The sequence below is a fragment of the Neopelma chrysocephalum genome, unplaced genomic scaffold (assembly GCF_003984885.1).
Source record: "Neopelma chrysocephalum unplaced genomic scaffold, ASM398488v2 Primary Assembly neopelma1_382, whole genome shotgun sequence".
Taxonomy (NCBI): Eukaryota; Metazoa; Chordata; class Aves; order Passeriformes; family Pipridae; genus Neopelma; species Neopelma chrysocephalum.
In genome coordinates this window covers 3,812,788-3,826,386 of record NW_020898046.1, presented here as the reverse complement: position 1 = coordinate 3,826,386, position 13,599 = coordinate 3,812,788, and the positions used below count along the sequence as shown (strand labels likewise).

Genomic DNA, 13,599 nt, shown 5'->3' with positions numbered 1-13,599 from the left:
TTTAAATGACCTAAAACCTCTAAATGATCTGATGTTAACCAACGAAAAAAATTAATTAACTCTTACATTTTCAGACAATGGACCAGTCTCAGGAGCAGATTTATTCTTGTTGCTGTTCTTTATGGCATACTGCTCCCCATAGCTTATTTAAAAAATGCATGACTTATTTGCATCATGTGAGCAACCAGTTTAATTTGATTCCCTAACAGAGAATAGAGCAATTAAGACCTGGAGGGCTGTGGAAGAGAAGACGAACAACAGAAATACATATTCTACTTAGGCTACTATTTCCAGTGCTATTTTCTGAAGTATTAAGCATGAGACTGGTTTCAGTTGTTGCTTTTAATGGATGAGTCCCTGCTGCTATGCTGGGGAAAAAATCACACTACAGCACTGGGCTTTTCTTCCCAAATCCTTCTCCTAGAATAGAAAGATTCCTAAAACAACATTAATAATTATAAAAGCATTATCTTACTTGTCCTGTCCTGATTTTCCAGGGATACAATCAATAGATTTGTCACTGAGGCATTGATTTTTAACAGTAGAGGCATCCAAATCAAGAAATTCTTTTGACGCACCACTTCTGAAGGAGACTGAAAACTGTTAGTGGGTTGTTGCAGGCTAGCATGAAAGATTTTTGCTAAAGAGCACAGGACTTTAGGCTCCATGAAGCAACTAAACTATTGATGAAAATGCCTGCAAGTTGTTTGAAATGATCAAGGGGAATTTTAATTGCTTTGAAAAAGATACAGCAATTCTTCTGAAATAAATGAAATTCCTTAGAAATACAGGGTTGGGACTGGGGGGTGACATGGGAAATTGAAGCACTGGTTTTCTAAGCATGGTGAAACCAGCGTGTCCATGTGATTTTAGCCCATAGTATTACACCATCAACTCTCACTGTATACTGTATACAGTTGGGATAGGTTCATACTTGGAAAGATTGGGCATGCTAATAGCGGGGAGGTTGCAGAAAGCCAGAAAGGAACTCAATTCAAGAACAAGTTGGAGAGTTCAGCCTCCAGGGCTTTGGTCCTCTTTTTGTGCAATACCAGTGATATGCACTATGTGGTTGTGCCTAAGTTTCTCATTTACAAAACCAGACAATGATACTTACCTGTTAACCAGAACACTGAAGACTAGCTGTAAGGGAAGTTCAAAATCCTACTCAAGACTAATGAACCTAAAATACAAAACTACTTCAGGTTAGAGGCAACATTAGTTCCAAAATAACAAATAATAAAACATGATAAAAGTAAAAACATTTCACATTTAAATCTTTTTACTATATGGAAAAATGCCCAGGCAACATAATAACTGAAAATTAATCTGTCTAAAAACAGACAGTAGACTGTACTTTTCCTAACTGGAACTTTATACAAGACAAATTCACTGCAACTAATCCATCACTGTATACCCCAGCACTTTAACAACCTCAAAACAGTAATTCTTCAAAGGCCTCATGATTTCCTGATAATCTGCTGCAGCCCGTTATTAATGACTTCATTCACTTTCAGGTTGTCCTTACAACAGAAAGTTTATTAGCCCTACAAATTAATCTATTTGGTCAACAATTTACTCCAGCTGAGGCAGCAGCCCTGATGCTCTCATTTTTCACCCTGTTTTTTTGCACAGACTGGGCTGCCATTTGCTGGTTTTGTTCTTCCAGTTCCTTTACAAGAAGCAACAAGTCTGAAGGCTTTAACAGGGCCTTTTGGAAGGGAAAGGTGGTGTTAGGAATCATCACAAATTTAGAAATTGGTTTTTAATGGGTTATGTTTTATTTGCTTCAGTTGAACACCATTATTTACAGACACAAGTTAATAAAACACATCACAAAACAATAAAATTTCAACAGCTAATATTTATAGGTGCATAGTTCATGCTCAATTACTTTTTTTTTATATGTATAATACATACACATATATATAAAGCTCTCACAATAAGTCATCTCTGCACAGAAAGAATAGTCATAGGAAACAAATAAAAACTGTATCATAAACAATATCAAATTACTGACAGCCTATCAACAAAACATGTACAGAATTAGAAATAAGCATTAGACACTTAGGTGTTTTTACTTAAGATTTTCTTTTTTAACTTTTAAACTTGAAGCCACAATATCCACAGCACAACAATGACCCTGCCAACCGTTTTCATTTCAGCAGGAGGGAAATGCTGAAACAAGGTGGATGCGGTCACAGATACTCCAATCATTGCTGATGGAAGACTTCAAAATACACCGTAAAAACTGTAAAAAAATTTTACGACTGGGCACATTGGAACTCAGCACTTGTACAGGATGGGACGTCTTTAGTAGTTAGTAGATTTCAGGTGACAAAAGGAAGAAAAGGACTCTCATGCTTCAGGTTCATAGTCTTGATACTCTTCCTAATGGGGAGAGCAGAAATCAGCACTACTAGCATTTTAGATAAATACATCCTACTTTCACTGTTTATTCTAGTCCTGGTGGATTCAATGCCAAAATATTATGGATTCTCATTTCCTCAGGATCTTGACATTTATTTGTATTTTGTCACATTTTCCAGATCCTGTACCTTACAAGATATGGTACTTAGAAGAGAACTAATTCTCACTTTTACAGTGACTTACACGTAATTCAGCTGATGTTGCCAGGAACTCATGAGGCCACCCATGAAAATTCACTTGCAGAGGGAGGAGAACAACCTCTGAGCTGAACAGCACACCAGGTGCTGCGGATCCTCATACAAGTCGCTCAATCATTTAAAGGAGTCTTTATCTACAGACATATGAGCAGCATCCAAAATTTCACTGATATTCAAGATGTTATGCTCAAATGTGCCTTTAAGTCTTTTACTGGATCATGGCCTAAATTTTTTATACCTCTCATTTTAAGTCTAATTATCTGCGCTACCGTAAAACTGCTACTCCAACTACTCATGCATCATGCCAGATATTGTAGTAATATTTTAGATAGCTGGTTCATAAAAAACAACAAAATAATTTACTCCCATAATTGCATTAACTTTCATGTTTTACAAAGCATGATGGACTGGTAAGTGGCCAAGCTATTAAAACAATCTATCAAGATGCAGTTTGTCCTGCATTCCCTTTTAAACATACAAAAAAGATACAAGGTTACTGTGCGTTATTCAGAAACCCAAGATCAAGTGTTTTGAAACACACACGGTATTTTCCCATTTATCTCCCTTACTAACAAAAATAGCAATTAATTTTCTGATTCCCAGCACTACACCTCTGGCAGACCTTGGCCAAAGAGACCACAGTTCTGTTGTGCCCTTGCAGCTCACAGCATCAGTGTGTGCCGGGCTCACATAACTCATGCAGGCAGCCTCCTCCCGTGCCCTTCTCTCACGTGCATTCACTGCAAACACCACAACAGGTTTACCTCTGGAGGCATTTCGTAAGCCTCATTCTCAGGATCCACAGGAACATCTGAATTATTCACCATTCCCTCCTGTAGGAAACCTTCTTCATTCTACATTTAAAATAGAGAAAGAAAAGTGACAGTAACTGCTTGCTTCCCCACCTATGCCAAAGTGCATCTTTCCTCCCTGTCGAGATTTCTTGGCTTGTACTTTGTTTGTGGGCTTGCCAGGGGTTGTGAAGAGCTAGAGGACATTAGTTCCAGAGGGATCTTCTCCATGTTCCACAGGGGTATCTGTGGGAATGACTACTATCATCTCTTTGAATAGCTGAGATTCTATTTCTCTCTTGCCATGGACAGACTATGAAGTCAATCCTAACAGAAGAACACTACCAACAACAACTTGCTGAATATCTTTGGAAAATATTTTAATCTCACAGAAAATGCTTTGGTCAAGACAGGAAGCAAACCAAAGCAAGTTTTTTTGTGCCTTAAGAAACTGATCTGGGAAACAAAGTTCTATGCAAACTGTTTAAGCATCGCATTAAGTTATCACGTTAATTCCTGTTTAACTGCTTGGGGCAATACAGTCACACGTATGCAAAAGTGCCTGCAGGCCAGAATTGGATAGTACCAAGACACGCAAATGAAATCATAATTCAATTATCTATTTTTTTAATATTATAGACACATCCACACCCTCATAAATCTTTATTTTAAAGTTTTAGCTTTTTCAAAATACATTGCAAAGTGGCCAAAAAAGGGAAAACTATTATGACTTAGATTACTGCATGCTGGTTTTTTCCTTCACTTTCAGAATCCAATTGTACTGGGGATTGCTTTTTTCCTTTAATGGGTCATACCTCTACATTCTTTCCTATGTCAACCAGCACGTTATTCTATACACTATTAGTATATGATACATGGTATAATATAATACCTGTCACCCAGCCTCTTTCATTTTTTTCTTTATTACAGAAGCACTTCTATTTTATAAAGCAATTTTAATAAGAGCCTCTTAGAATTAATGGGATTGCAATGGAGTAAGGAATAACTTGCTGAGTAAGATTATTAAAGTAAAATTATTATTATCCTAGAACTATAGATACTATATACCATCTGAAACAAGCACAAAGGAAAAAAACCCACATTTCAGTTGGGCCAATCCCCATTGTAGCTATTCCTACAGAAGTTCACAGAGAAGAAACATGAGTTCTGGCAGAGCAAAAAGTGCTGGAGTTCATCCTGAACTGTAAGAAAATTTATATGAAAACAGGCAGAGTATCTCAGTGGAACTATTGTGATCATGCTGATTTATACCAGCTGTCAGTCTAGACAGAAATGCACTAAAACACAATTACAGACACTCAGGAAGAAATTCACTTAAAAAAACCACCTGCAGGCTGGTAGAGTAGACAGAAATACAAAATTAAGTAAGTCACAAACCAGACTAATGAGGTAATTCTTCAAAGTCTACAATTTAAAGGATAATGGTGCTAAATTAAATTTAGGATACAGACAAAATGAGGGTAAGAGAAGCTAAACCTGAAAATCACCTCTGCAAGTTTAACACAAAATAGAGTATAATACACAAGTTCACCATTTGCCATGTATTGGCTCCCTCTGTGGTTTAACCAGGTGACCATAGTCATAATGCTCTGTTCCTCATTTTCTGCACCTCCCCAGATTGTGACTTTATCTGCCAGATAGTAATCCTGTTCTTCCTTGGATCAGTCACCTTTTCTGATGCATATGCGGGTACATGTATTTTTTACCCTTATCATCAAAGTCTATGATGTGCAGAATTTATTTCCATAACATGGATTCTTCTCTCTAGCTCTTATTTCAGACTTCAGAAGGTCAAATATGAAGATATCTGGTCCCACTGCTTCTCAGTGGGACCAGATAAGTTTTTTCCTTTAGAGGTAAACAGTACAGTCCATGTGGAGTCAATACCTAATAACTATTCTGCCAAGTACCCTCCATGGGTGTGCCTGCTCTGAGTCAACATCCTGCACTGCTCTATGGTATAGGTAACACAGACAAATTCCAAAGAGTCAAGGGACGCCAAAAAATAAGGTTGCAAATACCTTTATTTAGGTATCTAATAGGTACCTTTGTCTCCCAGAACTGCCAATAATTTGGGGTTTTCAAAAGGTAATTGAAAGGTAATTTTTCAAGTAAAAGGTAATTTTTGAAGGTGAAAATGAAAGGTAATTTTTCAAGTATGAAATTATCAGAAAAACTAGGCCCAATTACAGTTCTGCCTCAGCTTATCAAAACACTTGAGCTCCTCAGATGACCTGACCTTCAGTTTTTATTTAGCCTAGCTTCTAAATAAATTTTTAAGGGTATTTATGCCTATTTACTCTTATGAGAAGTAGCATCAATCCCTACCAGCTATGACTGAAATAGCTAAATAGTGTACATGATGCAAGTTTTAAAGCTGTTACTGTGCACTTGATCTAACATATCAGCTCTAAGGACCTAAGCCTCCAGCCTCCTGCTCTCCTGTTTAATCCAAAATATAATTTAATTTCTGCTTCTCCCAATCATTAAGGAACAGCTTCAGCTAACAATCAAATAAAACTGTGCACAAGAACAGTTGGGGTTGCACAAGAAAGAAAGAAAGCATGCAGCTTAATGTTATCTGTAGCAGGAAAACAGATGGCAAGTGAAACTGCCAGGACCATTAGTAACGACAAAGACTTGCCAGTCGAATTTCAAATAAGAGCTTCAAAGTTTGTTTGCTGTCTGTTAGGAACCTCTGCCATGGATCTCGACTGTCCATCAGGATTACAAAGACACAATGCCTAAAAGACTGAACTTATCATCTTCCCAAGTTCCTTCAGCAAGTTCAGGATGGAGATTCCTCTACAGCTTCAAAAATAACAATCAGCAGTACTAGAAAAATACAACATCAATCACACCACCATTATTTTTTCAAATGAAGCAAATCAAAAGCCGTACCAAACCACTAAGGGAACTCTTTGCATGGGATAGGTTTATCACCTTTGTCCAGCTGCAAATAGTAACATAAACACCACCTTTCATGTTGAGTTTAGATCAGATCACTGCAGTTTAGATGAGGATGATATTACTCAAGGTCACATCTGTTACATTTAAATGTAGAGCACAGGTGACCACATAATTTTTAATGGTGGTGCTCTCTACTTCTGAAGTACCGTTTTTCTAATTCCAGGATATCACAAAAGCAAACAACCACCCACAGTAACAGAGAGCCACCTAAGGTACACCTTATATCATAATTTACCTCCTTTAAAACAAAGAAATGCAATTTCACGTTCTCATGATCAATAATTCCATATCCTAATTCAGTTATGGAAGAAGAAAACCACCCAATAGACCAATTCTTGTCTTAGTATGAAAGACACATTTTTCTCTAGAAGCAGCAACCTCTCTTAGACCACACAGAAGGTCATTTCCAGAGGGAAAGGTTTCTATTAGATGATCTGAAAAGCTTAACTAAAGGCTCTCAGAGATGAAGGTGCTGTTATGGTTCCAAAATGTTGACTCCTTCTCCTTTACTATGGGAATGAATCCTGTTAAGCTCTGTGCACGACAGTGTGAAATGACCCACTTTTGCAATAAAATAGTAATGAAACTAAATGAAAAAGTCCTCCTGAAGACCCGGTTAAAGTGAAGACCTGTTAAAATATAGACTCTTTGACAAAACTTCAGGACTATTCCTTTTACTAGGAAAATGTCTCCAGATGGGTTTCCCTTATTTCAGTGTTTTTGGTGAAAATCGCACCTCATTCTTTCCCTTTGCTCTCTTTCCCACCTCATAACACTCTTGGTGGAAGGGGAGAGACTGTTTGGGATCCTCCACACACGGAAAACAGACCAAATGCTCTGCCCATGGTACTGCTCCTATGTCAGCACCATGTAGTGATGGCACCTTCAGGAGTGTGCCTTCTGTTCTCTCAGTGATGTGTGCTGGAACACCAAGTTATTGCCACCAGAAAGAAAATTTATCTCAAGTCACAGAAAAAAGCAACTTCAAAAGGAAGCATTTCAATTGTAATTTAGCAGCTGATCTAAGCATTATAACGTGCTATCTCCCTGGCTAGTTACGTGTTTTCCTTCCATTATGAACACTGAAGGAGTCATGCATATTCTCATGATTACTGGAGACTAATTCCTTCTGGAGTGATTCCACATTCTGAGATAAATAAACCAGGCTACCAAACTCTCAGCTCTTAAAACGTTTATCCTGCCAAGAGGTGATCACCCTGGAAGCCACTAATCACAGAGGTCAGAAGACACCTCCAGAAATTGTCTAGTCCACCTTGAGCAGGTTGCTCAGGGCCATGCCTGATCGGATTTTGACCATTCCCACAAATGGAGACTCCATAATCTTGCTGGATAATCTCATCCAGTGAAAAACCTTTTTCTTACATATAAATGGACTTTCCTGCATTTCAATCAGTGCCCACTGCTTCCTGACATATCACTGGGCAATGCTGAAGAGTCTGGTTCAATCTCTACCACCACCGCCACCATATATTTATACTCATTGATAAGCTCCCCCCATAAACTTTAGGATTCACGTTGTTTCACAATTGCCGATTTTCTGTCTGTTCTTGAGACCTCTATGAAATTTTCCATGCAGATATTGTGGGAGGACCTTTTCTCTGACAGAAAGCCCTACTGTCCACATTTAATTATATACATAAAAACAAGGTGAAGCTTGTCTCAAACACCTAAAAAGTTAATGCAACATGAGAAGTCATTGTTAGTTTCAACAAAATAGATTATTATAAACTCAATGAGCACTGGTCACACTACATCACTTGCCAGTCTGTTATTTTGTGTCTTATAATTACTGACTAACTGTGAATCAAGATAAGAGGCACTATGGAAAAAGCAGTGAATTAGAATAGGGAAAATGCTGTTTTACAAGGTAATTTTGGTAAACCTCATTTATAAAGACCTTTGAAGTCTCTTTTGGAAAGTCCTTTAAAACCTCCAACAAAATGTTCTATGCAAAGCCATTTTAATACAGTTCAATTTGTTGTTCATATACACGAGGTGGTGGCACCAGCAAGAGCTCAAAATAAAAAAACACATCCAAAGCATTATTATCTTGCAAAAGTATCATGTGCTGAAATATTAAAGTAATGGTGGGATTGCCTTATATTGTACTAGCAAGCTCTGTGCACACCACAGACAGAACTGGCTGAGAGGTGGGATATGATGCCTGGTGAACAAAAGGAAACAGTGCTTTCCTGACTCAACAACTAAATGGAATTCCCATCAGGGAATTTGACATTTCCTGAGCTTGTGAACTGATCCAAGTAGCTTGTTCAGAGAAGTCATCCTTGCTTCCTGCCTGTCTGACAGCCATGGTCTTGTACATCTTTGTAAGCCCAGATATTAAGTCTAGCCCAGTATTAGTGAATTATTGAACATGCTGTTGTTACAGTCTGGATAACTGCACCAGTAATCTGTCTTTATCACCATATCATTATTTAGAGATGAACTGTTTATCCCTAAAGCTATTGGTCTTGTGCCTGTTATCGCATCCCAAACCTATAATTCGGCAGGGCTGCCTCAATATGTGGTAACTCAATGGTAACTCAATATCCCTCCAGCCTGACTAAACCCATTTCATTTTGGTATTACGCCCTCTGTAAGAACTTTTGTTGGGAGCTGTCAGTCATTACACGGTGGAGTTTAAAGAAAAATTCTGGGATTCCTTTTCTATACCCTCAGTGCAGTTGTTATGGTTACTCTACAAATTCACCTCCTGCTACAAGCCGAACAGCAATTGTGCCAATGGGCTTAAAATTCCCCTTTGAAAAGAAAATAATTTGTATTTCTCCTTCTCCACCAAACATACTCCACCAGGACACTCAGAGGCTGGATATTGGACCAAAAAGAACAAATAACTGTCTTTATCATTTGGTAACTTATTTTTTACAGGTATTTTGACCATAAAGCCCAATTTATCTGGATGGGAGAAAAACCCTTGAACAAACAATTCCAACAAGAGGCAGAACAAAGATATGCTAAAATGGCCTCAATTCATCTACTTTCCTAGTCCTAAGACATTAAATTCATGGAGCTTACTGGTTATAACTGAGTTGCCAGGTCAGCTTAGGATGCTTTAAAGCTCCTGCTCACTCATTGCAATAGTCAGTGCCTCCAAGACTCAGCTGTGAATGGCAAAGCATCATCATCAGTCTAGCAGTTTTACTCTGGAGATACAGAGGTGTATCTGCACACTAGCTAGAAATAAAGTAAATTGTTTTAATTATCCCTAAGCTGATCACCTAAGTGAAGGAACTGATGAGAAAGCATTATGTGTGAAGGAAACTAGCTGTTCCAGTGTACAACTCATTTAGAGTACCAATAATGAAATGAGACTATTGCCCTCCTTCTCCTTAAATGGAGAACTGAAACAAAGAAGAGACATTTAATTAAACAAATAAATATCACCTCAATAGCACAATTCCAATGAAAGGCTAAGACAGTTCCTGCAAGTGCTACAGGCTACATTTTAATTTGTGTTTTTATGCCTTTTAGTTAGCAATGACAAAAGTGAAAAGGAAAAAGACTGAGGCCTAAAGGGAGAGGAATGAATGTGAGGACTGAGTGTCCGTGGTTACAGGTTCTTATTGGTGTTTATAAACGGCTGGAAATACTTTCTGTTTACAACAATTTATGAACTGTTTCAAATTCATTGAAAAACAAATTTCAGTACAACACAGATTGTGTACATTTTTTCTTCCCTTCCTTTAAAATTCCCCAGTTAGTATTGCTTGCAAAGATGAGACTCAGTTCAGAGTAAAACAGGAACATTTCTGCGAGGAATCAACTCTACTGAAACTCAGATTCACATTTGCATTAACCAGGTTGATAAAATACCTAATTAGAGTTACTGGTATGTTGCTATTTGCTGATAAATAGGGATTACATGGAGAAGCCACTCATTTCCCAGGCCAGACCAGCAGGTCATATGAGTTCTACAGTGATGGACATGTGCATTAATTACAGGTGACTTAAAATAAGAGATTGCCCACGGGATGAGTCAATGTGACATCAGTAACGCATGTAAGTGCATCCAGAACACACAGTCCTCTCAGATTCATCCTTTTGGGTTTCCGAAATCTATGGTGACATGGAAAACTCCACAGGTAGGGTAAGAATAAACTAGGGCTTATCGTTTGGAAAGACTGAAGTAATTTCTAATTGCAAGATAGTGGGACTGATACACGCTAACTGGACATCACATCAGAGGGATGTGGTCACAGATCTGCCTCTCCTGACATTCTCCTGAACAAGGTAATAACAATATTTTAGGCTAAGGGATCTGCTTGAACAACAGCAACTATAAATGTTGTGATTTACATTCTCAAAATTGAAGTTTCAGAGTGCAGTTTCACAGGAATCTTGAGTCAAGTAATACCACTAATTTCAACAAGGATTTGGAAGAAGAACCAAGGACTGCACTTAAGTGTTTGCTCGGTCTTATGCATTAAGAAGGAACAATACACAGTTGGAGTTTATTTTTATTATTCTTACTACATAATTCAAAGGTACATTGACAAAACTGAGTAAGTGACTGAAATAAATAACATGCACCTCAACAGGAAAAGGTGTGACACTTAGGCTCACAAAATCAAAGATGAAGGGCAAATGGTGCACAGAAAATAATTACAAAGCCAAAGAATAATATAAGCCAGAAATGTCATGTTACTGCAAAAAAGGGAAGCCATTTTCTCATGTATTAACAAGGCCTGTGAGGTAACCTACTTGGTCTAAGCTAGTCCAAGAGTCCCTTCTCCTGAATACAGAATTCAGCCTACACAACACACTTTGCTGGGGATTTTGGAAGATCCCAAAGGAGAATAGCAGGAATGATCACATCCTAGAAAAGAGAGGAAAGATGAAGGAACCTGTCAGACCCTATGTCTGTCAGGAGCGTCCTGGGACTAGCTAAACCCATCTGTCCCCTTGCTGTAATGGAGGATTCTCCAATCTGTATGAACCCATCACCAGGAACGATCTCCAAGGATGATACCTGAGCTTCGCCTTCATTGACTAAAACTAGCATAACAACACATGATCTTGACAGATCACATTAACTAGAAGAGTGGTACACATCAGCTTGGCAGTCAGCATAGAAAAGAGCAACCTTGCTCAAATTTGGCTCCATTAAGTCAATGAAGATGATTTTGAACAGCATGGTCCCAGTTAAAGCCGCAAAGTTTTTTTACCATACTTTATTTAAAACAATTTGAATATCAACATTACATAAATCTTTAGTGCAGATAAACTCCAGAATTTATTGGATAGACTCCATGAGTATATATTCTCTTTCCTAAAGGCAAAATTAAGTTTCCTCTAAAAAAATTCTCCAATTATGCAAACAGTTCATTCAATGCTGTATTATCCAAAACAGCAATGTCTAAACCATAGTTATTTCTATTACTCTTAGGAAAAGTCCCCTACAAAAAACTGCAGGACCAGCCATCCTCTAGCACAACGAAAAGCATGAGTTCCCACTCCATTACACATGGTCCCAGAGAGAGCACACATTTCAGTTCTGTACCCCATCTCGTGTGACTGTATTCACAAGGCAAGGAAGCAACTTCGCTCATTCCCAAGGAAGTTTTTAAAGAAAGGGGAAGATCTCTCTACAGGTAGTGGAAAGAGGGTAGGTTTCTCTCCCTTTTGCTATTTCCTAGAGTATGAGAGGAGAAGCTAATGCAATCAGCATTGGCTCTTTTGCTTTTACTCTCCAGCACATTGAGTGGCAAGCTCACAGGTGATCTAGTGGCAGGACAGTCACCTTCAAAGGCTTTGATTGATTGATTGATTGATAGTACGTGCTGTAAGTGAAGTGGTTACCCTTCAGTTATTACCAGTGAGCATTTCTCTAAAGCATTCCTTCAACTCCAACCTACTACAACACTTTACCTAGCTGGGGAGTTTTAAAATATATTTCTTCTGAGGAGTAAACAAGCACTTGCTCTAAAAAACCTACTTGCAACAATTATTTGAATTATAAGGGTTTCAGATGTATTTCCTGCAATTTTTATCTATTCAGCAGCAGATGAAACACTACAAAAGACTAGAGAGTCAGCCTGTATTTTAAGTTTATGTTCCTGAAGGGACACTCTTCATCTAGAAGCAAGTACACAACTATTCAGAGCTTTCACTTGAATTGGGAAAGGTTTCTTCAGAGTCCAGTGGCATGAAATACAAACATCACAAGTATCACTTCAGCTTATTCTTCTTCCATAGAAGGAGAAATAACTCTTCAACTAAGTGAAAAGAATTATTTAATAAAGTTTACTTAGTAAGGTGTAATAGTTAAGGAGACTCATAAAAGACTATGTAGTATAAAAGATTATTTAGTACCTAAATATATAATACTTGAGTATCTGTGTTTTCTTTCCCTCCTCTCCCAGCACTGTTACTGTTATCTTTGCTTTTCACTTCTGCCTTAGATGCAGGAAAGCAGCAGACTGATCTCTGCTATCATCTACACTGCGTGAGAGTGGAGTTCAATGCAACACAACCTTTCCCAGGCCAAATTCTGCTCCTTCTACGTCAATAAAAGCCTGATGTACTCTACTCCCCACTAAGCCAGTTTTGTACTTAATATCTGTATGTCTGAGAGTAGCCTGTGTTTATAACCCTCTCTTCAGACATGTGCTGCTATCCCAAAAGGGATCCATAAAAATCTTCACTACTACTTCATATATAGAAAATCATAAGAGTGCAAGTTTGGATGGCCTTTGAGGAGTCACCTAAGTCACACCTCTGTTTTAGACAGGTTCAGCTTTCTTCAAATAATTCCCAACAGATGTTTGGGAAAAGCCACATTAAAAGCCTCAAGTGACAAAAATTCCCTGCATCCCCAGGCAGCATCCCCAGGCAATCTATTCCTGCACTTAATTACTGTTACCATTAGCATCTCTCCTGGTGTCTAACCTTGATCTCTCTCACTACCACTTAGCAACAATATTTCTAGTCCTGTTCCCAGTGGACACAGTCTCCTTTCTCTCTATAGCAAGGGTTTGATACTGGAAAAACCATTACCCTAACTCATTTCAGTCTTCTCTGGGGTAAGCCAGCTTATTCTCTCCATACAAAACAGTTAGGAAAAACCTGTTGAGCATCCCCTACCCTGTGTCTCTGTTGCTCATTTATGAGAACTGCATGCAAGGCAAGTCTTGCTAGAGTTGGGATGT

At 38.3% G+C, this 13,599-nt stretch overlaps 1 protein-coding gene across 1 annotated transcript in view; it reads right to left on the bottom strand.

Annotated features, from left to right (window-relative positions):
* Positions 1-1,761: 1,761 nt before the first annotated feature.
* Positions 1,762-13,599, bottom strand: part of SNCA (synuclein alpha) — a 56,333-nt gene continuing 44,495 nt past the window's right edge. The window contains exons 3-4 of the mRNA XM_027706584.1: positions 3,392-3,481; positions 1,762-2,391 (exon numbers count right to left, since the gene is read on the bottom strand). Coding sequence (XP_027562385.1) covers positions 2,359-2,391; positions 3,392-3,481 — 123 coding nt within the window. The 3' untranslated portion in view covers positions 1,762-2,358. The remainder of the gene's footprint in view (positions 2,392-3,391; positions 3,482-13,599) is intronic.